General features: G+C 39.8%; 1 protein-coding gene across 2 annotated transcripts in view; it reads left to right on the top strand.

Annotated features, from left to right (window-relative positions):
- Nucleotides 1–2,624: 2,624 nt before the first annotated feature.
- The window catches only part of adcy8 (adenylate cyclase 8 (brain)), a 153,995-nt gene continuing 133,565 nt past the window's right edge, over nucleotides 2,625–23,054 (top strand). Inside the window, exon 1 of one of the 2 annotated variants that reach the window (XM_038286163.1) lies at nucleotides 2,625–4,416. In XM_038286163.1, the coding sequence (XP_038142091.1) occupies nucleotides 3,520–4,416 (897 nt within the window). In that variant the 5' untranslated portion in view covers nucleotides 2,625–3,519. The remainder of the gene's footprint in view (nucleotides 4,417–23,054) is intronic. The other variant, XM_038286162.1, reaches the window with a different exon arrangement.

Genomic DNA, 23,054 nt, shown 5'->3' with positions numbered 1-23,054 from the left:
TTGTTCAGAGCGGCCTTTGACTGTGCTGTCTGAACATTATTAGTTAAGTTTCCAGTCTAACTTTACTTTCTTTCTTCTCTCAATCTTATCAGGATATTTTTTTCTTCACTAATTCGTGTTCAGTAATGATTTAATGACCTTTTTGCTACTATAAGGACTTTTTCACTTATTTTTTCCATGTACAGCTCTTTGCTTGTTTTGCTACTGAAATCTACTATATAAATAAAACTACCTTGCTATTTAAACATCTTCATTTTGTGGTGTCAGGATTTAGTAGTTCATGCAGGCCTATTGTTAATGTCACATTTACTTGATATCTCCTCCAGGGCTTTTTCTAGCATGTGTTATTTTCCAACTCAATAAAAGCCAAAAACTTCTACAGTAAGTTAATTAAAGGAAATACATGTTTAATCTCAGAAACAGACCTCTGTTGTCTAAGATTTTCCTCACTCTCCCCTGAGCTGAAGGAGAAATAGTTTTCATCCCAACTTGTTCACAATTTTAAATTCAGGATTTGATCTAATGGTAATGATGTTTTTTTCACCCTCTGACTACGTGGGTTAAGATCACCAAAGTCTAACTGTTTTAGACCAACAAACTGCCTAAAATCATTCCTGTTTCAAATGGGGAATTTAGTTTGGAATTATTTTTAATCTGTGGGGTTGATCAGATATTAAAGGTTATATTTAAATCACTTTAGAACATAGTAAAGCCAATTTCTAGTAGTGAACGTGGGCATACGGTACTTTCATTAACTATGACATGATTTGACAGGTCAAATATTGCCATACTGTTATTAAATTGATATCTTCTATTGGAAACTGAGCCACATTTGACTTTAGTCATCCCCATTAGATTGCATTATATTTCATCCCCTTATGCCTACATCGAATTTCCCAAAAAATATAATTTCTGTGTTATGTATGCTGTTTGTTATGGAAATGCTGCAGTTTCTGTTTCTGCAGTAGAGGTTCTCAGGAGTTTTCCCTCCCATTTGTTTCACTGCTCAACTTTGGGATGGGGAAAGGAATGTTTGATTCTGACTGTTTGGATTTCTGTAATTCTCTGTTCTTGGGAATCAGCAGAAGGAAGAGCTACTGCATAGACAGGGCAGAAGAGACGAGGTAAAAATAGACTGAATAGCAATGAGTCGACTCTCCCTTCTGCCTGGAGCTGTGCGTGGGGGGTTGCATCTCCTCACAGGGAACTCGAGGTTTAGGAGGGAGTAATTTTACCCCATCTAATCCGAGTCCAGCGAGCACTGACAGGCCTTGGCACAACGTTTCACGGATAAGGAAAAGTGGGGCAAGAGATTCACACACAGCAAGAGGACGATGGAACCTCATTCAAGCAGATTTTACCACATTCTGTCTATATTTTAGGCAACTTGGTGGCTAATCTCTCTTTAACCAGCATCAGAGTGGTAAAAGATCAGCAATGCAAAGATCTCTGGGGAATTTTCTAAATGGATAATATGGAGTTTACTGTTGAAACATCCGAGGGGGCCACGAGCCCCAGATTAGACAAAATCTACAGCTTTATCATTCTGAGCTTTATTGATATTTGAGCCGAATTTAGCCAGCTGCCAAAACACGAATGTCTAATGTCACGAATGTAAAAAAAAAACAGTAAACCTCTGAACAAGGGTCTTACTACTACAAGGGTGAACACAAACTCTCCCCAAAAGTGAACTATAATCTGGAACCTATTTTAGATGGATATAATAAAACATAAAAAAAAAGTTTTAATCAGCAAAAACAGAACTGAAGCTAAAGCATAAATCAAACCATAATGTTCTCAATTAAAAATGGGAACATAAAAATGAATGTCATAAATTGAAAACTTGACATATTTACCCTTCATGTATACCTTGACTTTAAAGTTAAATTCAGATTCTTGCATTCTTGCATTAGAAATAAGCACCCAAATGTTAAGTTGAATGTGGGTATATACACTAGAAACCCAACTGGATCGATTTAGAATAAAGTTTGCCTTCATCAGTCAAAATCCAAACCTAAAGGAGTCTGTGGCAAAAAGTTGTTGTAGCTGATTGTTAATCTCCATCCAAACTGACTGCTTCTGAGCTAATATGTGTTTGTGCAAAAAGATTCAGTCTGTTCAAACCTGGAGGAGACCGTAAAGCTGCAACACAATTTCACCTAACAACCTGCAGACTAATTCTTTCCAACTAACAACAATTCATTTACCAATAAAATACATACCCACAGCTTCTCTATTCTATTCTATTCTATTCTATTCTATTCTATTCTATTCTATTCTATTCTATTCTATTCTATGGGGATCTGATCTCTGCTGTCAGATTTTGCCAAATACTGAATTGGCCTTGGAAAGCAGAAATTTTCCATGCGAAACTCATAACATTTGGTTAGGTCTCTGTCAATAAAATCAAGTTTCCAGATTTCAACTGAAATCCCGAGGAAATCCTTTGCAACCTCATCCAAAATGCAGGCTGCCTGCGCCTGATCCAAAAGTGACCCAGTTACCGACAGGAAAAGCGAAGAGACGGATCTTAGGAAGGAGGCGTGGAGTGAGGAGGGAAGCAGAGAGTGAGCAGACAAAAGGATGAGCTGAGGAGCGTGGGATGACACAGTGGGTTAGGGAGAGGGAGAGAGGGCGCACATACATCGGTGACGTCAAAAACCTCAGCGGAGCAGAGCGGAGGAGACCAGCCGCCGCTCTCTGCGCCTCTGCACGCGGCCGCCGCTTTTAAACACTACAGAGGAGGAGGAGGAACCGAGGCAGTCTGATAGGGAGAGACCAGAGGAGGAGCAGGAGGAGGAGGAGGGTGAAGCTCATCCTCGCGCTGCACGGAGACGCATCGGACGCCTTATTTACTTACTGACTGGGAGCATGCCTGTTTGCCTCGCGCAGTCAGACAGGTGCTATCATCACGCGGGATGGAGCTCTGGTCTTGAATGTGGAGGCTCACGCGCAGCAACAAGTTTGAGATGATCAATTTTCTCTGGATTCTTAATTTGGATTTGATGGATTTGTTGCTCTGCCTTTTCCCCCACGGCTGCTGATCATTTTTGGGAACCGTAAGGGAAAAACTGGGATTTCCTTCATCGTGGTAATTTGAAACATAATCTCACTTTGCGACCCGCCTCGTTTTTCAGGGGTCCTGGTTTGGCGCGGCGCCGAGACCCCCCGATGGTGCCAACGGTGTGGTCACAGTGGCTCAGGTTGCTGCTGCTGTGTGGACGCACCAGCCGGTGATTTTACTACACAGGGATTATGATGGGTGGTCCAGGAGAGGCGGGAGTGGTACCAGTGCTTCTTTAAGGGATCTGCTCTCTTGACAATGACCTCCAGCCGCGCTCTGCCCCGCGCCGTTCACACCCCAACCCGAAAGAAAAGCACGCGCCCTCGGTTCGATGCGCACGAGAAGACGTCGTGCCCCTAGAACCGCTGATCCGACTGACAGTCCGGAGTGGAGGAGAAGAAGGAGGAGAAGGGGGGAGACACATTGACACAGACGATCGGAGCTGAGGCGGAGGGATGGAGCTGTCGGAGGTGCGCTGCTCCAGCGCCACTGAGGAGCTGTACACCATCAACAAGACGCCCAGCAGCAGCGACAACAGCAGCGGCAGCGGCGGCGGCAGCGCGCGGCCAAAACGGCTGCTGTGGCAGAACGCGGTGCGGCACATCACCGAGCAGCGCTTCATCCACGAGCAGGGCGGCGGCGGCGGGGTCAAAGACGACCCCTTTGACCCGATCCAGGGCGCGCGGAAGCAGTCCGCGGGTCGGACCTCGGTAGGGGACCGGCACAACAACGGTGGGACCAAAGTGTTCCCTGAGCGCGCCAGCAGCGACCTGGGGTTCCTCCAAATAGACTGCGCGCCCAGCAACTCGGACTTCTTCTTGAACTGGGGCTACACATACCGGGGCGTCATCTTCCCCACGCTGCGGAACGCCTTTAAGTCCCGCGACTTGGAGCGGCTCTACCAGCGCTACTTCTTGGGCCAGAGGCGCAAATCCGTGGTGGTGATGAACATCCTGGACGTGGTGACCAAACTCACCCTGCTGGTGCTGCACCTCACCCTGGCATCCAGCCCCATGGACCCCATCAAGGGGATGCTGCTGGGCTTTTTCACCGGCATAGAGGTGGTCATTTGTGCCTTAGTGGTGGTGCGGAAGGACACCACCTCGCACAGCTACCTGCAGTACAGTGGAGTGGTCACCTGGGTGGCAATGGCCACGCAGATCCTGGCGGCCGGCCTGGGCTACGGTCTGCTGGGGGACGGGGTGGGGTATGTCCTTTTTACGCTGTTCGCCACCTACAGCATGCTGCCGCTGCCGCTCACCTGGGCTATCCTGGCCGGGCTCTTCACCTCCGGGCTGCACATCCTGGTCCAGCTGCTCATCTCCGAGAGCGCACAGCTCTTCACTAACCAAGTGAGTCGTTCATCCTCTCAAATCTGAACTCATCCACTCTATCTCCTTTTCTCTCTACTCTTTTTCTTCCATTCAGTCCTATTTTTCTTTTACCCTCATGCTATCCACCACTTTGCTGCTCTTTAAGTTTTTGGACTTGGTTTCAGGGAAATGAGATATCCTTCCCCTCTCTTACATATGTAAAACGAAAGACAAATTCCCATGAACCTTTTAATGTATTCCTGCATCTACGAGAGTCTGGGGATGCGTGGAATCCACGCGCTGCTCGTGGTTTGTGTTTTTGTCATGAATTGTGGCAGTTCGATTGTGCAGTTTCTGTGATTGCTGAGTTTTCAGCACCAGGAGCTGTCCACCAAACAGTGTCCGATGATTCGCGCCCTCTACTGGTGGTTATTATATTCGTTTTTCTAGCTGTTGAATCTCGGGTTCTCCACAAAATAAATTCATCATGTTAATTAAACATTTCTCAATCGAATCGTGGATATGAATATGATCTTTAATATATATTATCAACTGAAAATTGGTCTCAAATCAGTTAATCAAATCACTGATCAGAATATAGAAGAGACAGATGCACATTAGCAAATGAATAAATATTGATTTGCATCAAAGTGCAACTGGAAAACTGAGCTGAGGGAGCTCTGGCGCAAATCATCAAAACCCAAAGCTGCAGTTTCTGTTGTTTTATGTTAAATTAATTACTTGAAACTGTTGCTGATTTATTAAAATTTACATTTGTTTTCATGCAGCTTTTTATGACAACACATCATCTTAAGGTACTTTATGAAGACAATTCAATAAAAACATCTAGACAGATTGGTTAGAAGTTATATATCTAAAGGAAGCCAGTTTATTGCGTGGAGTCACTGACTTTGAAGAACTCGCTCCCCCTGGATGAACATGGAGCCACAGCAGACGGTCACTTTATCATTGAGTCTGCAGCAGTTTGTCAAACCGGAGTGTTTGTTTTGTTAGCTGAGAACTGTTCTGCAACTGGAATATCCGTTTTCATCCTTTTCATTTGGCAGGTTGCAGGAATATTGCTTTTTTATTGTGATACTAAATGATGAACCATTACAGGGTATCACAATGTCAAGTAGATCTCTAAAATATCCCAGCTGTGGAGTGCATTTATAGTCACCCTCCTACTTTTTACAAACCTTTTTAGAGGGTTTCTCTCTACCAGCCTAATGCAACAGGGCAGCTCACGCTCAGTTCAGAGTGCATGCAGAGAACCTGTTAACATTTATTTTCCAAGTCTTGCCCCAAATTCTTACTGATATTTATGGCTGTACTTTGAGTAGGCCGTTCTAAAAAATGAATAGACCGGATCTAAACCAGTCCACCGCTGCTCCTGCTGAATGTGCATGCTCGTGCTCTGCTGAGAGGTGAGCCGCGAGCTGTTCTAGTTTTTGTCATACATAATGTTTTGTTTGTATGCCACAGGACCCAAGTTTTCTCTTATTTTGATCATCTTCCGTTGTTGCTGTGTCCTTTACAGCTTTAAAACAGGACTTCTTATGGCTTCTAATCAATGGGTTTAGTCTTTCTTCAGAGGCAAGTATTTATTAAGCTCATCACTAATAGTTTGATGTTTCTTATCCGCAAACTCATTACCCCAGAGTAGATTGCTGCCTGTGACTTTATTTAAAGTAATCTATTTCAGATTACAAAATAAAAAAGTAAAAAAATGTCCAACAGTGCATTATGAGAAGATGATAAAAGTATGTTGAAGTTAAAAGCTTAGATTGTAGGCTGTAAAAAAAGAAAGCTGCTAAAAAATTTGCTCCTCCTATTAGTTGCTAAAGTCACATTCTTCAAAACACTTTGTTTAAAGATGGGATTTTTTTGGGGGGAAGAGAAGTCATCAACATGGAACATGTGAAATGGTGTGAGTATATCTCTAACCATTCTACAGCTACTATTTTATTCCTTAATTGTGCACTCTGGCTGAGAAAAGTCCCACTGGAAAAATCTGCTAAATGTGTCAGACAGAAATATCACTGCATTCATGGCTCACAGACTATAACTCATCAGGACAGACAATCCTTTATTCCTGGAATGGAAACAATTTAACAGGAATTTTAAATGAATACAGCTTAAATAACTTACATTTATATTTTAAATTTTACATATCAGAGCCACAATATCAACTTGTATTTTATATGAACCATTTATCTTCTCTAGATCAATCAGTAGATAGCCTCCTGCTTTTAACTGCTGCAAAGTAAACCTTAGCTTTCCCTTTTACTGTTACCTATCACTGATAATACCAGCATTCATATTTTCTGTAATATCTCAGCTGGAGGTAAGGCTCCTGTAGAATTAGTTTCTGCTTTTTGCAGTGCGATACTACCGGCTGATTCCTCTTCCTATTGTCAAGAGGAATCTGCAAAAAAATCAGTCTGTAAGGACCTGAAAGGGCTCTTTCTCTGTCCTTGATGAGATTAACCATACTCTCTGCAGGAACTTTCGCAAAATGGGTCTAGATTTAATCTGAAGCCTTAATATATCAGACATTAGTTTAAGTGAAGACGTATGCAGCATGAAACATGACCCATGATGCAGAAAGGATCATAAATCGATGCAGTGATGTTGCTATAATTTATACATGGGAGGTCTGAAAGGTTTTTGGACCTCTCTTAAAAGGTTCTGGTGTGTGATGGATATTAAAAATAGAGATTATAAATAACTTGGAATTAAATCAGTTTATTTATATAGCACCAACTCACCACACACCATCTGGAGGGCACTTATAGAGTTATTCAATCAAATCATTCAGACTGATTGGTTAAAAGGTTTCTATCTAAGGTCAGTTTTTCAATTCTAGAAGACTTAAAAACTTTTTTTTCTTTTCCTGACTAAATTTATTCTGCACAGATCAACTAAAACACACAAAAACAGTCAGATAAAAGGGAAATTTAAAGAAAACCTAAAGACTGCAATGTCTTTGATAACGGGAAGTGTTATGTTGAGGCAACTTTTTACTCAGTTCAAGTGTTTGGACTTCAAAAGGAGTCTATGAGTATCCTACATCTTCGTATTTACCCTCTCTGCCTGTTAAAGTTCTCCAAATCTGATTCAGTCTGCTGCCGTGTTCAGGTCACTCCAGAGACTTTGTCTGAAAGTTGCTCTTTGTCTTCAGTGTTCTAACCTGGAGTTAGGGGCCAAAACATTCTAGTTGAAAGATACCAGTTAAATCTCAGCATAATGTGAAGACGAGTAACCTCAGACCATGATGCTGCAACCACCATGCTTCACTGTCTTATAGTATTTTATTGGTGGACATCCTTTTTGGTTCTAAACCATTGGACCATAACACATTTTCAAATAGGGTGTTCAAGGTCTGGGGACTTTTCTTTGTAATAAAGGGATTCTGTTGCAGACTTTCTCCTTCACTGTGAAATATGGAGAATACAGAAGATAGTTTTCACATGTAGGATCCAACTAGATGTTATCAGCAGCTCCTTTTGTGTTGCTGCGGGCCTTTTGACCTTCAGGACATATAATAATGATTCCTAAATATCTGACTAAATTAAGCAAAAATGTAAAAACAAATTCTTTTTCGGGGAGATGGCTGAAGAAGAGCATTTCAACTGGATTTTGAGACAATATGATGCTTTAACTCTAGCAAGGTAGACTCCTTTGCTTCGATATATATTTTGTATTTTTAAAGAAGGCTGAAAGTTTTAAGCTTTTTAATTTGCATCAGAATCAGCAGAAGATAAATAAAATAAAAAAAAACTTGCATGATTCTAGTTAATGTTGTAAACGTCACTGAGCATGCCAATTGCAGCAGTAGTTCTGCTGTCATCTTGCGTTATTTTACAAAAAAAAAGAAAAAGTTAAAAGCCACAGGACCAGAGAGCATTTCACAGGGAAGGTCAGAGGTCAAGAGGCAAGACGCTGGCACAACAATCAAACCACAGAGGATTAGCAATTTTACTATACATTAACATTTCCCTGGATTTGATTTGTTGTTGAATTAGAGCAGGCATGTCCAAAGTCGGTCCTCAATGGCTGCTGTCCTGCAGTTTTCAAAGGTTTCCCTCACAGCTGATTTCCACTGATGGCTGATTACCTGTTTTTTTTCCCTTAACTGCAATCATCAGAATCATCTGTGCTAAAGCAGAGAAACCTTGAACACCCCTAGTACAGCACCCTATAGGACATACCTGATTCAGAGGAAAAACTCAACTAAATGTGTATTTTAGTTATTTTTAAGTGTTGTGATGTGTGTTGATTTTAGGGTTTCTGGGTTTTAATGTTTGGAAGGTTTGTTTTCATGAAATCACAGACACATACAGAAATCCAGTTGTATCTGAGTTTAAGCTCTTTATTTTTTTCTACATTAATTAGCTATTCATCTTGGCTAAACGGAGGCAGAAAGGGGATACTCTAAGGACTGACTAAGTTTGATGCGGTCCACATTGGGTTGGCTAGAAGATCAGGTCGGATCATCTCCAAATTAAACACAAGCTTAATATTTAATACTTAGTTTTTTATGGCTGACAGAGCCCTGGTTGGTGACGTGATAATTAACATCCTGTTTAGCATAAGTCAGTGATCTGTGGGAACGCTCACTGATGAGACTATTAATTAGCTTCCAGCCGTGCTGTGATAAATCTTTGCTTGTGTCTTTACTGTAAGTACTAACCTGCTGAAAACCCTGTGGGGAGGGATTGCTTTATCATGCTGCATCGGAGTCAGTCCACCTGAGAACTCTGACTTGTTCACACGCCCTAACTTATTCCAGCTCTGGTTGCCTCTGGTGCTGCATTGGGACAGGTGTGGCCCTGCAGAGGCAGGATTAGGACGGCTCACGCTGCACGCCTGCAGCTGGGAAGACTCAAACAGAGACATCCTGAACTCAAGCAGTGTTAATCTGTCCTCAATGAGAGTGCAGTAGAGTTTAGGAAGAGATGAGAGACTCATTGTTTTAAGCTCTACTCAAGAGCAGGCTAAGATGGGATGTCTTGGATTAGGTAGTTAATGGAAACTTCTCATGTGAGAGATTGAGCAGGGCTGTTCCCACAAAATCTAGATTCTAGTTAAAACCTTACCAAATCTTTTAAATGTGGAACACATTTTCCGTATTCATCTTCAAAAATGTAAATTGATATCTATGTAAAATAACTCTGATTGGAGTTTTTTGTTGTCTTGTCTGAATTTTACTCGTCAAGAAGAGCAAATGAAGATAAATGACAGATTTTTTAAAACATCTGCCTTTTTATATCTGTGTATATTCATTAATAAGGTTTTACTTTATGGTCTATACCCCTGTACAAACACAAATTCTTTCTCTTGTGTTCTCAAGTCCCTGGGTGAGGAGCCATATCGCTGGTGTGAAAACTACCACTGCTGCCTTTGCCTTTAGAGACTTCATGATTGTCTGATCGAGCTTCTCCTGGAGCCAACAAGCTGTTTGTTGGCCTCACTGCTGTTAAACAGCAATGAGGTTGTTCTGGTCAGTAAAGAGAAGTCTGTGTGAATAAATGCTAATATGTGGTGTTAAGCGAGTGTTGACATGAAGCTAAGAGCATCATAAATGCGTTAACAGCAGCGTGTATTCTCCTCACACACACCCTGAGCTGGGCTTGCAGTGATTAGCTGCACTTCCTATTCCTCTTTCAAGGTCACACCGAGCTCACCAGAGCGCCGGCTGCACTGAGGAGATAGAGGCGGGAAAATAAAAGGGGGGAAAAAAAAGCCAAGTGTGGATTTGACACGGAGACAACACGTGTGTTTTCCATCTCTTTGCCCTCAACACGCCCTTAGGAGAGGGGGGGAGGGGGGGATGTCGGCTTTTGCATTCAAACAGCTTTTCTGTTTTGCCTCTTCCAGCCAATCACAATCACACATGTTTTTTTACATCTGTACAAAGACTGTGGTGGGTTTGTCACATTTAGGCACGGCTCAGGTCCTCTGAAATTTACTCCTGAAGCTGTTTACAGCGAGAGCTGAAGCTGATCAAGGAAGGCCTCTTTTGAAGATCAGAAAGGAATACATCTCCCTCTAAATGTAAAACCCCTCACTGCTCTGTCTGTTGTTGTTGTGGTTGAGTTCCTTTATGGGTGAGGTGGTGGTTTAGGGACGAGGCGGTGCCACCTATGAACAGAGGGATTGGTTCAAGTCCTGACCTGTTGACCATTGATGACTGGCGTAGTACTTCATTCAGCGCATGCCCATGAAATGAGGATTACGAAGCATCAGTCAAAGCTGCTGCCCTCAGGCACATCACTGCTCCTGACATGGGCAGCAATGTGCCCGAAGGCGCCGGTCTGCATGAAAAGATTTCTTTGATTTTGGTATTAACCTAGCTGCTGTTTAACACCGGCCCGCCCAAAAAGCAAGAACGAATAAAACGAAAAAAGAAAAAGAAAGAAAGAAGGTTCGCAGATGTAGCAGATTCAGCCTCATGCCTGCTAGGAGGATTGTTGGTCAAGGGCCGTCATCTGGAACATGTCAAATACGTTGATGTTAGGTTCTTGATAAGTTCCGCATAGATTTTGGATAAGCTAGACTTACAAGTAACCTTTTTTTTTTTGAGTTTTTGCGTCCCACAGGTGGGATTCGAACCCTGGGTCGGCCATGTCGAGGACCAAGGCCTCTGCACATGGGTAGTGCGCACTAACCACTGCATCACCTGCACCCATGACTTACGAGTAACTTACACGAAACGTGTGTCAACACTCAGATGAGTTACCTGTAACATCTGCCCCACGTACGAGCATACGCTGGCATACGTCGAGAAATTTTGGGAATTTCTTGATGAACTTGCCGTATGCTGACGTGTGCCAGTGTGTTTCAGCGTGTTTCAGTGTGTTTTAGCGTGTTCCAGTGTGTTTTAGCGTGTTCCAGTGTGTTCCAGCATGTTTCAGCATGTTCGAGCGTTCTCATAACTTATACAAAATGTAGCCATACCTTATCAAACATGTTTGCCAGATTTTTTTGTACGTCAGGCATACGCTGGTCTAAATCGTAAGTGTGACAGGGCCTTTACAGTTTTTTGTGTTGCCAGTAATAATGGCCTATTTTTTGGATAGTGAGCTTCTGTTTGGTCTTTGAATTTTGCTGTTACTATTCAATAACTTTCATTCTGAATAATACATGTCTGTGGAAATCGATTTTGGGGGGCTCGTGAATTTTATTTGGTTCTGTCAATACAAATGCTAGTATTTGTGCTGATGTCACAGCCCTTTTCTTTTCTTTAGATGTTTGTTGTTTTAGGAATTTACTAGCAAAGAATTAACTTTTCAAAGCTCTATGTCAGCCCCAAGTTGACAGATAAGCATTCACCCAATGTCATAATCACAAAAATAGGCTAAACTGTGAGTTAGACTTTTAAACTACACTCTAGACAACATAGAACATGTTTTTCTTATTATTGGGTCCTGCCTGCAAAAAACTTGTGTTAGAAGGATAAATTCCGTGACATTTGCCATTAACCTTTCATAAGAGCTGCTGCGCTAAATCCTAGTAATGCACTGCTTAATCTTTATTTTCCGATGTTGTGTCTTTATCTGCAAGTTAAACTAAATATGTGGAAGTCGGATGATCTAGTCAAATGCTTCATGCTGATGATGTGGTTCGGTTCATTTAATAAGATCTTCATCATGAAGAAATTGTGATGAATGTAAGTTAGTCTCAATTTCAGACGCTTTTTCTTAATTTCTGAAATGGTGATTTCCCTCTTTTGAGTCTCAGGTCAGGTTCTGTCTTAATACAAAGAGTTCTGGAAAACTTGTTCACGACAGAGGTCTTTGAGGATGTTGCTCTGGTTAGTGGTGGTCAAAAGGCCACAATCAGCAGTTCCGTGTCAAGGTTCTGCCCTCTGTTTAAGTTTATTTTTTGTATGATTGAATTGTAGTTGTTTTCTAGCAGTGTTTTGTTCTTGATTTACTCTTTGTTCCCCCTACTGTTTGTTTCCTTTCCCCTTGGCTTCCTTCTAGATGCTTCCGTCCACATCGCTTCCTTGTCAGCTCCTTAGTCCAGTCTTTGTTCTGTCTCCTATATATATATATATATATATATATATATATATATATATATATATATATATATATATATATATATATATATATATATATATATATATACTCTCCCTGTGCAGTTCCTCAGTGCTGGTTCCTCATCTTTTCCTGGCACATCATGTACCTCAACCCAACAGTGACTTTCCGTGAATATGGGTCAGGTCTAAAGGAACGAGACACAAAAATAATCTCCCATATTGGCTTACTAGGCTTTGTCTTAGAGATGAGGTTAGGCCCTCTGATATCCAATCAGTTTGTGCAGCCATTGTAGGTTTTGTGGTCAAGTTACAGAAAAGAATGAGTAAGGCTTTTATTCTGGTAGGTAGATGTTTTCTCATATTCACCACCGAGTACAGGCAGTGGCACGGGAAGGGGGGTGCTGCGGGGGCTGCAGCCTCCCTCGTCATAGCATCAGCCCCCCATGGTGGGGGGCTGTGGAGTAACATAATATTGTACTTAAATACATGAAATTAATTAAGTATTTATTTTTTAAAAGACCGTGTTTGATATGGGATTAAAATGATGGGCTGTGTATAAGATATAAACTAATGATTCATTATTTTAATATTTCATAAAAAAACTAGGCTACTTCCGCCACCTCACATTCATTTAGGCATGGCTAGCAATAAGCAGCAAAAACGTATTTCTGACTATTTCGAGGTAAGAAATGGTTTTAATTCCCCTATACTGCCGCATTTAGCGTTATTAATGTGCCTATTCGTCTTAGTCCTGTGGCTGAAGAAGTCTACGCTAGAATAAGGCTGCATATCACTAAATATTATGTCTGTATTAAGCTATTTAGTGATAAAATATGAAATTAGTTAATTTTTTTTTTGTGTGTGTTTTTTGTTTCAGATATCCATATCCAGATATCCATATCCATAGTCGAATGGACTTTCAAGACGTTCAATGCTCAGTTTAGGCTATATTTAGGCCATGTTTTATTCAAGTATTCCTGATCCTGTTGATTGTGAGCTGTTGTTTGTTTTGAATGATTAAAAGAGAAATAAAGTTTAAAATGTTCATGCTTTGTTCCGATGCATTTTAAATGGCAGTTTTTGGCGACAAATGTAGGCCTACAATATTATGTTAAAAACGTCAGCCACAGCCCTCAACATAATGACGTCATGTGTTTTCCAACCCAGCCATCAGCCCCCCTCGCTTGAAACAGCTTCCAGCGCGCCTGAGTACAGGTGCTTTGAGTTCAGCTCTGTTTGGTTCACGTTTGCTTGGTTTGGGGTCTTTAGGGCTTGTATTATTTGAAACATTTCCTGCAGCTGTTGCTGAGTTTCTGGCTCCTTATCCCTCCAGGACCTCTGAAGGACTCAAGCTCTGTGGATCTTGACACAGTTTCTGCTCACTGAAGTCAGATTGACCTTTAAAGAACGGTTGTCTGCCCAGGCAACATATCGCTTGGTTGCATTTATTTGCAGTTTTCTACCCTCCGTTCCCCACTTTGTCTCAGTGTGCAGCCAGGCATGGATTCATTTCAATGAAAGCTCCTTCCTTCTAGGGATGGATGCAGGGCAGGGAAGCTCTGGATCCATCCTTCTCACCTCTGTCTCACCCTCCTCCTCCTCGATCCCACCCGTTTCATGCGGTTGATCTGAGTCGTACTGTTACCAGACACTGCACTCAGTCTCTCTTAATAATTAATGACATCTCAGAGCCATCGGATGGAGCTTTCTGGGCTTTTAATGGCCGAGTTTTCCAGTGACATTTGTGCCCAGTGACCTCTCAGACTTTTAGAGTATTACCACAGAGCTTTATTCAACCATCAATTTCATGCATATCTCTTGGGTAAAGATAGAAATCACATCAGGAAATAAACATTTTTCTCCCTGGAAATCTGTTTGCTGAATACATATAAACTGCTCAAAAAGTAATAAAAAACAAATTGGTAGAGTCATTGAGTTCAGAAATAATTTAAAGCTCCTTCCAGATCATTCGCTGATTATGTAAGAGCGATGTGTGCACTGACAGGGCTTTCAATGAAGATATGGAGAAGTCCAGCTGGTGGGGAAAAGCAGCCGGCTGGTGGGCTCTATTGGCACAGCAACCGAGGAGGACAATCTGGCCTTGAAACGTCACAGACTGTTGTGCCAATACCTCATACTGGTGCACCTTGGACTTAAGTTGTGTTCTCTTCCATAAAAGTAAAAACAGAAAAAATTCTGTTTTGGCTATATTTTATTAATTTATTTATTCCTTTTTTATTTATTCAGTGAAAAACTTAGTGACAGCTTTCATAACTAAAGACCATTGGATCTTTATCTAAAATGTTTTTTCATAGAGTATGCAGTTTAACATTTGCCAGGGCATCATCAAAGCTTGAATGTATATAACAGGGAGCATGAGGTTTTACTTGATATGAAACACTCCATTTTCCAAACTAGACCCAAACAGAGATTAGATTGTTTTAGTTTCTGTGCTATATCCAAGTATTGTGTGACCAGAGCACAATGTTGGAGTTTAATACTATGAAATACTGTTTAAAAACTACCATTGTGTTTTTTTCTGGGATGTTAGGGCAGAAAAAGCATTTTCCTCCAATGGCCCAGTGTTAAATGGTTGTCATAGAGACCTGTAATATGAAGCACAATTCCTCAGGTAGGGAGTAAACTTCAGGTTTAACCCTGACTTACTGGTACCACAGAGTTGAATTCCTTCTTAGAAAGGGTAGTTACCATGGTATCATACTCTGACTGGCTAGCTCTGAGGATTGATCTCAATCCTAGAAAACACCCAGCAACCAATCAGCTGTTCAGGAAACATTTACTTTCATTTAATTTTTCAATTCATTGCGCATATAAAGTTATTTACAGATATATATATATTTTTTTTTTCAACCCATCCCCTTGGGGAGCATTGGGCTGCCATTGTGAGGTGCCCAGGGAGCAGTGTTAGGTTAAGGGTCTTGCTTAGGGACCCAGAGTGGCAGTCTGTGGGAGTGGGGGATCGAACTCACAATCTCAGGATTCAAAGCCTAAATTGAAATAAAAAAAATTATAAGTTTAGTTGTATTCATTTGACAGAATCTGTCTTTTTGTATGTGGTAATTCTTTAAAAAAATAAAAAATCAATAGTGTGATTTGGGATTTTATTCTTTACCGCAATGCAATTTCTACAAAACCAATGATTTTACTCTTTTAAGGCTGTTTACATGTTTTTACTTCAGTTTACAGTGATTTTAAGGGACAGTGTATCAACACTTTCCATCCCTTAATTGTTCAGTTTATATTAATCAAATTAAGAAGAATGAAGAATCCTTTAAATTCATAAAAAAAAAGAATCAAACCCAAAAAAGGATTCTCAAATACACTAAGTATTTCATTAGGTTATATCTTGCCTGAAAGTAAAGCAAAACATTGCAACTTGTTGGTTTGAACTTTAGATGCTTTAAAAGGTTTATCAAAACCTCTTAAGCAGTCCCCAATTCAGCAGCAGGTTGCAGAGTGTATCCTCTGCCCTGATATGTAAAAATCAAACACATTGACACTGAACATGTCCTGGTAATGAGCTGCTTTGTTATTTCCCGACCAGATTGTTTCACAGCAAATCATCGGTCAAGGAGGTCAGCTGAAAATTTCTCTGATTCCAGTCGCAGGTTCATGCCAAGCCGTCGTTGCAGCCCTCGTACGTAAACTGTATGGAAACTGTATGGTTCCTAATTCATTAGAAATTAGATAAAGAGGATGTTGTTATTAAAGACTGCTCAAGATTTCTTCTGCAAGTTGTTTCTTAAAACTAGAGATTTATAATAAAAAAAATATTTGTGACTTTGCTTCATTGCTGTTTAATTTCTGCCAGTTTGTCTATACTATCTTATATCATAACTTTAATAAAGCTGTTTTCCATTTCAAGTAAAAAAAAAAGGCAAAGGATTTTTTTTAATCTGTTGTATAAATTATAATATGTTAAGGAAATTTCTTTAAATTTAGGAGTAATAATAAACAAGTAGTTTTACTGTGGAATTGACCAAAACAATTCTCATTTGTCACTCGGGATGCAATAATATTTCCTAAACAATCCTCTCCATCAGCAATGTCTAGTCAAATTTTTCTTCTTTCAGACCTAACCTCAACTAGAAAACCTTCAGTCGCCATAATTCATGCTGCCAATTAGGAGGAATCGTTAGCTTCAGGTGGAGGTAGCTGTGCTTCCCACTTCCAATTCAGTTAGCAAGGTCATGATCAAGGTCATCAAGCTCTTGATGTCCGTTAAGAGCTATACAGATGCCCAAAATCCTTTGCACGCAGTCCCAATTTGATCAGAATCATTAATTTATGTCTGCCTCATAATGACGTTTGTAAGACTGAAGGCAGTCTGGATTTTTTACAGCAGTCCAGAACTTCTATTCTACCCTGCATAATGTTCTAACTGTTGACTGTGTGAAAGGTGAAGGGATAAGAGCTCGAACCAGGAGGTAGGAGCTACACTTTGATGTATTTTGAGCGAGCCCCAGGGATACGGTCCAGAACTGCTTTGGTGTAATGTGTAGGTCATCATCTTTACTTCCTCGTAAGAGTTCCCACAGCTGCAAAACAAAGAGCAGCTTCCTGTATTTGATGTTGGCAAAAGTGCGTCAGCTTGTAAACATGGGAACCAGCGAAGGCAGCGAACTCGAAAAGGACTCAACAATACCTAAGAACCCTCAGCATCCTTCAAAACTATTTGCACAACAATTTACTGTGATTGAATCAACATTTTGAAATCTCCTTTCGATTAAGGATATGAGGGGTTTGTGTTTTAATATTAACAGCATAGTTGATTTTACAAAAGGATGACATCATTTGTGAAAACTTCCGCAGCTCAACTACACATACCATCATAGCTGTCCATCATCTGATGGACTTTGAGTTTTTGGTTAGGGTTTTAATGTAATTCTGTGTTATTGGTGAGCAGTGTTACTTTTTTAACCTCAGTGCTTCATTTTCCTTATTAACTATGGTTTCTCCTTTACAGTAGCTCTATCTTTCATCTCTGAAGCATCCAGTAATCGCAGCCCCAGTTCTCCTTGGTTTAGTTCCTCCATGTCAGATCCTCTGTTGTCCACACTGTTTCCTGGCCATTCTGAGCATTTGGATCCTCTTAAACTACAAAAACCAGAAAAGATTGGGGTTATGTTTGAGAAAGACGAGGAAGGCTCTCTCTTCACATCCTTAACTCACTGTTTACCCTTCCTGTCTTCATTTATTCCTCAGTTATCAAAATCCTTTGTCTGGATTTTGATAAATTACCAAAATAGATCTTGATAATTTATTAATTTGGTTTGATTACACCAAACACTTTTTATCTCAACTTTGCTTGTATTTTAAACTCTACATCAATAATTTTCCTGCAATGATTGTAGGTTTTCAAAGCAGGCATGTAACACCAGTGATCAAATATTCTTTGGCAAAGGGCTGATGTTCTTACCAAAATAGCTGAGGATGAAAACAACAAAAGCATAGCATAGTGAAAATGATATCTTTGTTTTGACCGAGGTACATACAATCCAGCTGATTAAAAAAAGAAAACTTATCGTAAATATAAATAATATTTCTCTTATTGCTTTGGTTTTAAATAGGTGCACGTTCAGAGTTGAGAAGAAGTTTGCATGCAGTAAAAGCATAAATGTTTCCTGCAGTTACCTAAAGGTGCATGAAGCTGGGATGACTTATCATGCACAGCTCACAGTGTGGCCTTGTACCTTTTATATGACAGAGTATGATGACCCAATGACTCACATGTGACACGTTGCAAATTGAAAATCCATCATCAAACTGCTTAATGTCATCAGCCTTTCTTGCTTCTATACTTGCTCGGTGTTTATAAACTGGAGGGTTGTTTCTTCAATTAGTCTTGTTCTTATGTCAGAGAATGAATACATTACTAATCTGGGATGGAGGTACAAACTTCAGTAAAAGAAAAGATTAAATAATATCAGAAACTTTCAATCTGAAGGAAGCTCAAATGTCTTTATTTTTAGGTCCAAAAAACTGACTTCTCTTAAACTTTGGGCAGGGTTTAATATTTGGCCTCTGTCACCATTTGTCACCTTGCTGGTTCTCCCGGACCTAGACCTCTGAGACCAAATGAAATAGACTGAAGGATTTACAGTGCAGAGCGTGGGCTGTGAAGGTGATAACAGGAGCCCTTGCAGCGCGTCATTTCCCTCTTACTGCTCTCTCTTCTGGGCTCTTAAACCTTTTTTTGTGGACTTTAAGCGCCAGAGGAGTGTATGGACTAGATAAATCACACTCTTTGCAGCACACTCAGTCCTGAAACCGGAGGGAAAAAGGAGGACGTTCTTACCTTGTTCTTTCATTTTGAGCTTTTCTTAGAACTCAAAAGTGAATTTAAATTGTTCAGTTTCCCTCCAGTGCTCTCAGCATTATCTACCGACCTCTACAGAAAGTTACCTGGAAGTCATTCTAATTTTCTTCCCAAATGCTGACTCAACAGTCCTCCTTCGTCTATTATCGGCCAGGCAGAAAGACATTCATCTCAATAAAAGCAATGACGTCGTTCTCACTGAACTAAAATTGCTGACAGAACCTAATTACAGCTGATTGTATCCCTGCTGGTGAACAGAACACAAATAAATTCTCCAATAAGAGCTCATGGATGTAAATTGGGCAAACTTGTTTAAGTTTTTATACCCTGTTACAGCTGCTGCAACATGCAGGCAGAGCATCACCATTTCGTCAGTGCTGACGCTGTAAATTAGAAGGAATACCATTTAAACTCCAATCAGCACCATGCATACAGAATAGTTAGTTATTTGCATCCACCACATTTGGACCCAAATCTTTCGCCCATAATGTAAAAAACAAAAATGAAGTTGACCAGATTCTTTCTCAGAGTCTGACATTAAATCATAGCAAGCTTTCAGAGATTTTGGTCATTCATGATTACATTGTAAAAAAAAAGGTTGCAAAGTTCAGAATTTTAACTTAATAATTTAAGCTTTTTTTTGTTTTGTTTTTTCATTAATCCTAAATTATCATTAAGACAATTAATCAAAATTCCTTTAATGAATAGAACTTATCTGTAAGACATAGGACTTCAAGTCTTCTACTTCAAGGGTTTGATTAATAATAATTTTTGATATTTTATCTGGTTTTATCTTTATTTTCCATTATTTCAAACAACCAAAGAATGTGTTTGAATGAATGGAAATTGAGAAAAATTAAATAATAAATAGTTAACAGCACTGCCTAAAATGTAATAAAAAAAAACTGTAATATTCTTCCTATTTATGTTGAAATTTATAATTTATAATTTTGGGCTATCAAAAACATTTTCAACAAATGAAAATAGGACAATATTTACAAAGATTTAGAGCAGACACAGAAATTCCTCTTCATGTAAAAAGGAATATTAAAGTAATAAAAAAAAGAAACATCGCTGAAGTTATGCAACAACAAAAAAAGAAACTATCTAAAACAGTTTTAATTTTAAAACCCCTCAAACACTTCAGGAGGAATTAAACAAAACATGAGCCTTTAACTGTTCAGTCTGCATGTGTTAAACATGCAGTCAACAGGAAGATCTCTCTAAACAGCTGAATGCATGAATACTAATGACTCACCTGTTCTACTTTATGCAGCTTTTTCTTGGAGTCATAGGACATTTTACTGAAAAGCTGCCCTGATTGGCTCCCACCAAGTGACTCTTCACAGGATGAAGCAGCTGTGAAAAAAGAATGGATGTTTCTGAAGGTTGAAGGACAAAGTGTATTGATTACCTCAGGCTAATTGCTAACTGACAGTGTTAGACCTTTGCTGCTCACCTGGCTGGTCTGCAGAAGTCAAACACAAAACAAGCTGATTAATGACCAGAAACAGATTAAGGATGACACATGACTGGTTTCATGACTTTGGGGACTGATGCACTGCATCACATATTAATGCACAGACCTTGTAGAGTTAGAGACCCTGAGATTTTATGTGAGACAAACAGGCCCTTATCCACATAGTACTTAAATACATCAGTAAAATACAAGGAAGGAAACTGAAACAGATTCTCCTGAATTCTTCTGAAAAGCAGTTTAATCTCTGAGCCAACATTTGTTTTTACCTGTCGATAAGCCTTACCAACAAAGAACATCCCACTGAGATACAATATATCCTCCATCAACAGATCATGATTTAGATGAGCAGCATCATACATAAGCGCCAATGATAAAACCACAAAGTGTAAAGATTTGGTTCTGCTTGTTTTCTCTAAGATTTCAGTTTCAAGTTCATCCAGGTTTTTCCTCGTTTTCTAGCTTTATTGGTGTGTTCTGGATTTATTTAAGTTTCTTAGGTTTTTCTTTGTCTGTCCTCTGTTGCCCCTTTGTGTTTTCTTTTCCCTTGGCTTCCTCATTAGCTGTAATCACACCTGCTCCTTATCAGCTCATTAGTCCTGCCTTTGTTCAGTCAGACATACACTCCCTCTGCAGTCCCTCTGTGCTGGTTCCTCGTCTTACTTCGTCTTACCCTGGCTCCTCATGATTGTTTTCCCCTGATGTCTCCATGGATCTGGTTTGTGTTTAATTTTTATGTTGGATTCTTGGATTCCTGTTTTGATTAACATTTTTAAGTTGGATTTTTGGATTACTGTTTGGCTGCCTGTCATCCTTCATTAAACCTTTAAAGATCTCACCCCTGCCTCTCAGCTACTGCTTTTGGGTCCTCAAAAAAATTTAAAACCAAATCTTGATGCAAAGCCAAACTACAAAAACCAATCAGTTAAGGCTAAATAGTTAAAACAGTGTTACTATTGTGTATATTTTATTTAAAATGACTTTATAAGAGTCATCCGTGCTGTTTAATTGTATTTTAGTTTTTTTTTTTATGTGGGGTTAACTTTAGAGGCTCCAGTGGGGTTATGGGACCGAGGACAGATTTTGTCCTACACTTTAATAGGATTGTGAATATAAAAATCACAAATCTAATTATTATCTATCATTATAAACCAATGAGCAGACAGCTGTAAAAAAAAATTCAGTTTGACAATAAGTACAAATTTCAGCTCACCCAAATAAGTGAAATTATACGGTTAATTGATGAGAGTTCATTATTACTTTTAAATATGGTGCCAGAGTATGACAGTGATTAGCTGTCAGGGCATACCAGTGAATTGCCTGCACATATATTGCTCTTTTTAACTCCAAAATGTTGTACACAACATTCAGTCTTTCATCCATTGATGGTGGGAAGCTAAATTGTGGTCATGGCTTCCTTTGGGCACACTGACAGCAGGGAAACTGCTATTATAAAGCTGAATTTTCATTATTTCCATCTTTTACCGCTCCATCTCAAACTGCTGGATAACCCTTTAAAAATTGGTCTACCAATCACATTGCAATATAATATTTTTAGGCGGGGCATACAGCTGTGACAAGTAGAGCTTCCACTTTCACGTCTGTTTTGCTAGAAACCTTGATTTAATCTCTGAAAGAGGAACAGCCAGTGTGTAAAAGTGCAAGTAGTGGTTTGTCAGGGAAGCTGCTGCCATTTCATTTGATAATGTGAAAGGCTAGATCCAAACTTTGGTAGGCGGGCACTAGGTATCGCTACACCTGATTAGTTGGAAAGATTTTTCCTGAACGTCCATTCTTTTCCCGACCAAACTCAGATTGGTCCCAGATTAATAATGTGCTAAACTAAACTTGAGTGCTACACGTGGCCAATCAAGGCTCTCCAGGTTAAAACAAGGAGACTGAGGGAGGAAATTAGCATAGAGCTTAACTACAACACAAAGGAAATACTTAACTGAGAGAAAATCTAAATAAATAAATAAATATATAAAGGTACTATATAGTACATTAATAAATAACACAAACTCCAAACACACTTATTGATCAGTTAGTTAGGTTTACTCTATTCAAGGAGGATATGTTTGTGTTTTTACTGGTTTGCCTGCATGCCTGCAAGTAATGTGTACCAACAAGCCATTTAACATTCACAGGTTAATGATCTGAGAGAGAAAGTAGATAAACCAATGTTCACCATTGGAGTTTTTCTTCCAACACCTGATTTAAAGTGATTTTAAAAAAGCAATCAATGACCTTTTTAATTAAAAAACACAACCAGCTGCAAGCCAAGTATCCCTTTCTCTAATGAAACCTTTTACCTTTTTTTTATTTGCATTAATTTATCTAAATTATCATACTTTATCCATGATTTAAAACACACATATTAATGACCTCACCTGAGTTTGTAACGCTGGAATATTATGGGCTTTTAAAACATCATTTATCCACTGAAAAGTACATGAAAACACGTGTTTCCGAAACCTTTCTGTAGATTAAGCCGCAAATACTGTATGAAAAGGAGGCAGACCAGCAACATTTGCTCTGGTCAAACCTGAGAACATATTGAGAGAGCCTTTAAGCTCTGAGGAAGGGTGATTTTCGGCTTATTCTTCACATTGAGAACGATTTCCAGACGGGATTACCTCCAAGCAGTAATCTATCCAGAGAACTGAGGCGATGGCCTGAGACTTAGCTGCTTTCCTCCTGGGTCAATGTTTAACAAGATTATTGTTGGATCATCATTATCTGTTTTAAACAGTGAAACAAGGAAATCAAATAGTCTGTATTTGGTACAGCCTGGTGAAAATGTTTGCTTA

This window comes from Cyprinodon tularosa, unplaced genomic scaffold (genome assembly GCF_016077235.1).
Source record: "Cyprinodon tularosa strain WSP-4 unplaced genomic scaffold, ASM1607723v1 ctg221, whole genome shotgun sequence".
Classification (NCBI taxonomy): Eukaryota; Metazoa; Chordata; class Actinopteri; order Cyprinodontiformes; family Cyprinodontidae; genus Cyprinodon; species Cyprinodon tularosa.
The sequence above is the reverse complement of the archived record's forward strand: the minus strand, read 5'-3'. Positions and strand labels throughout refer to the sequence as shown.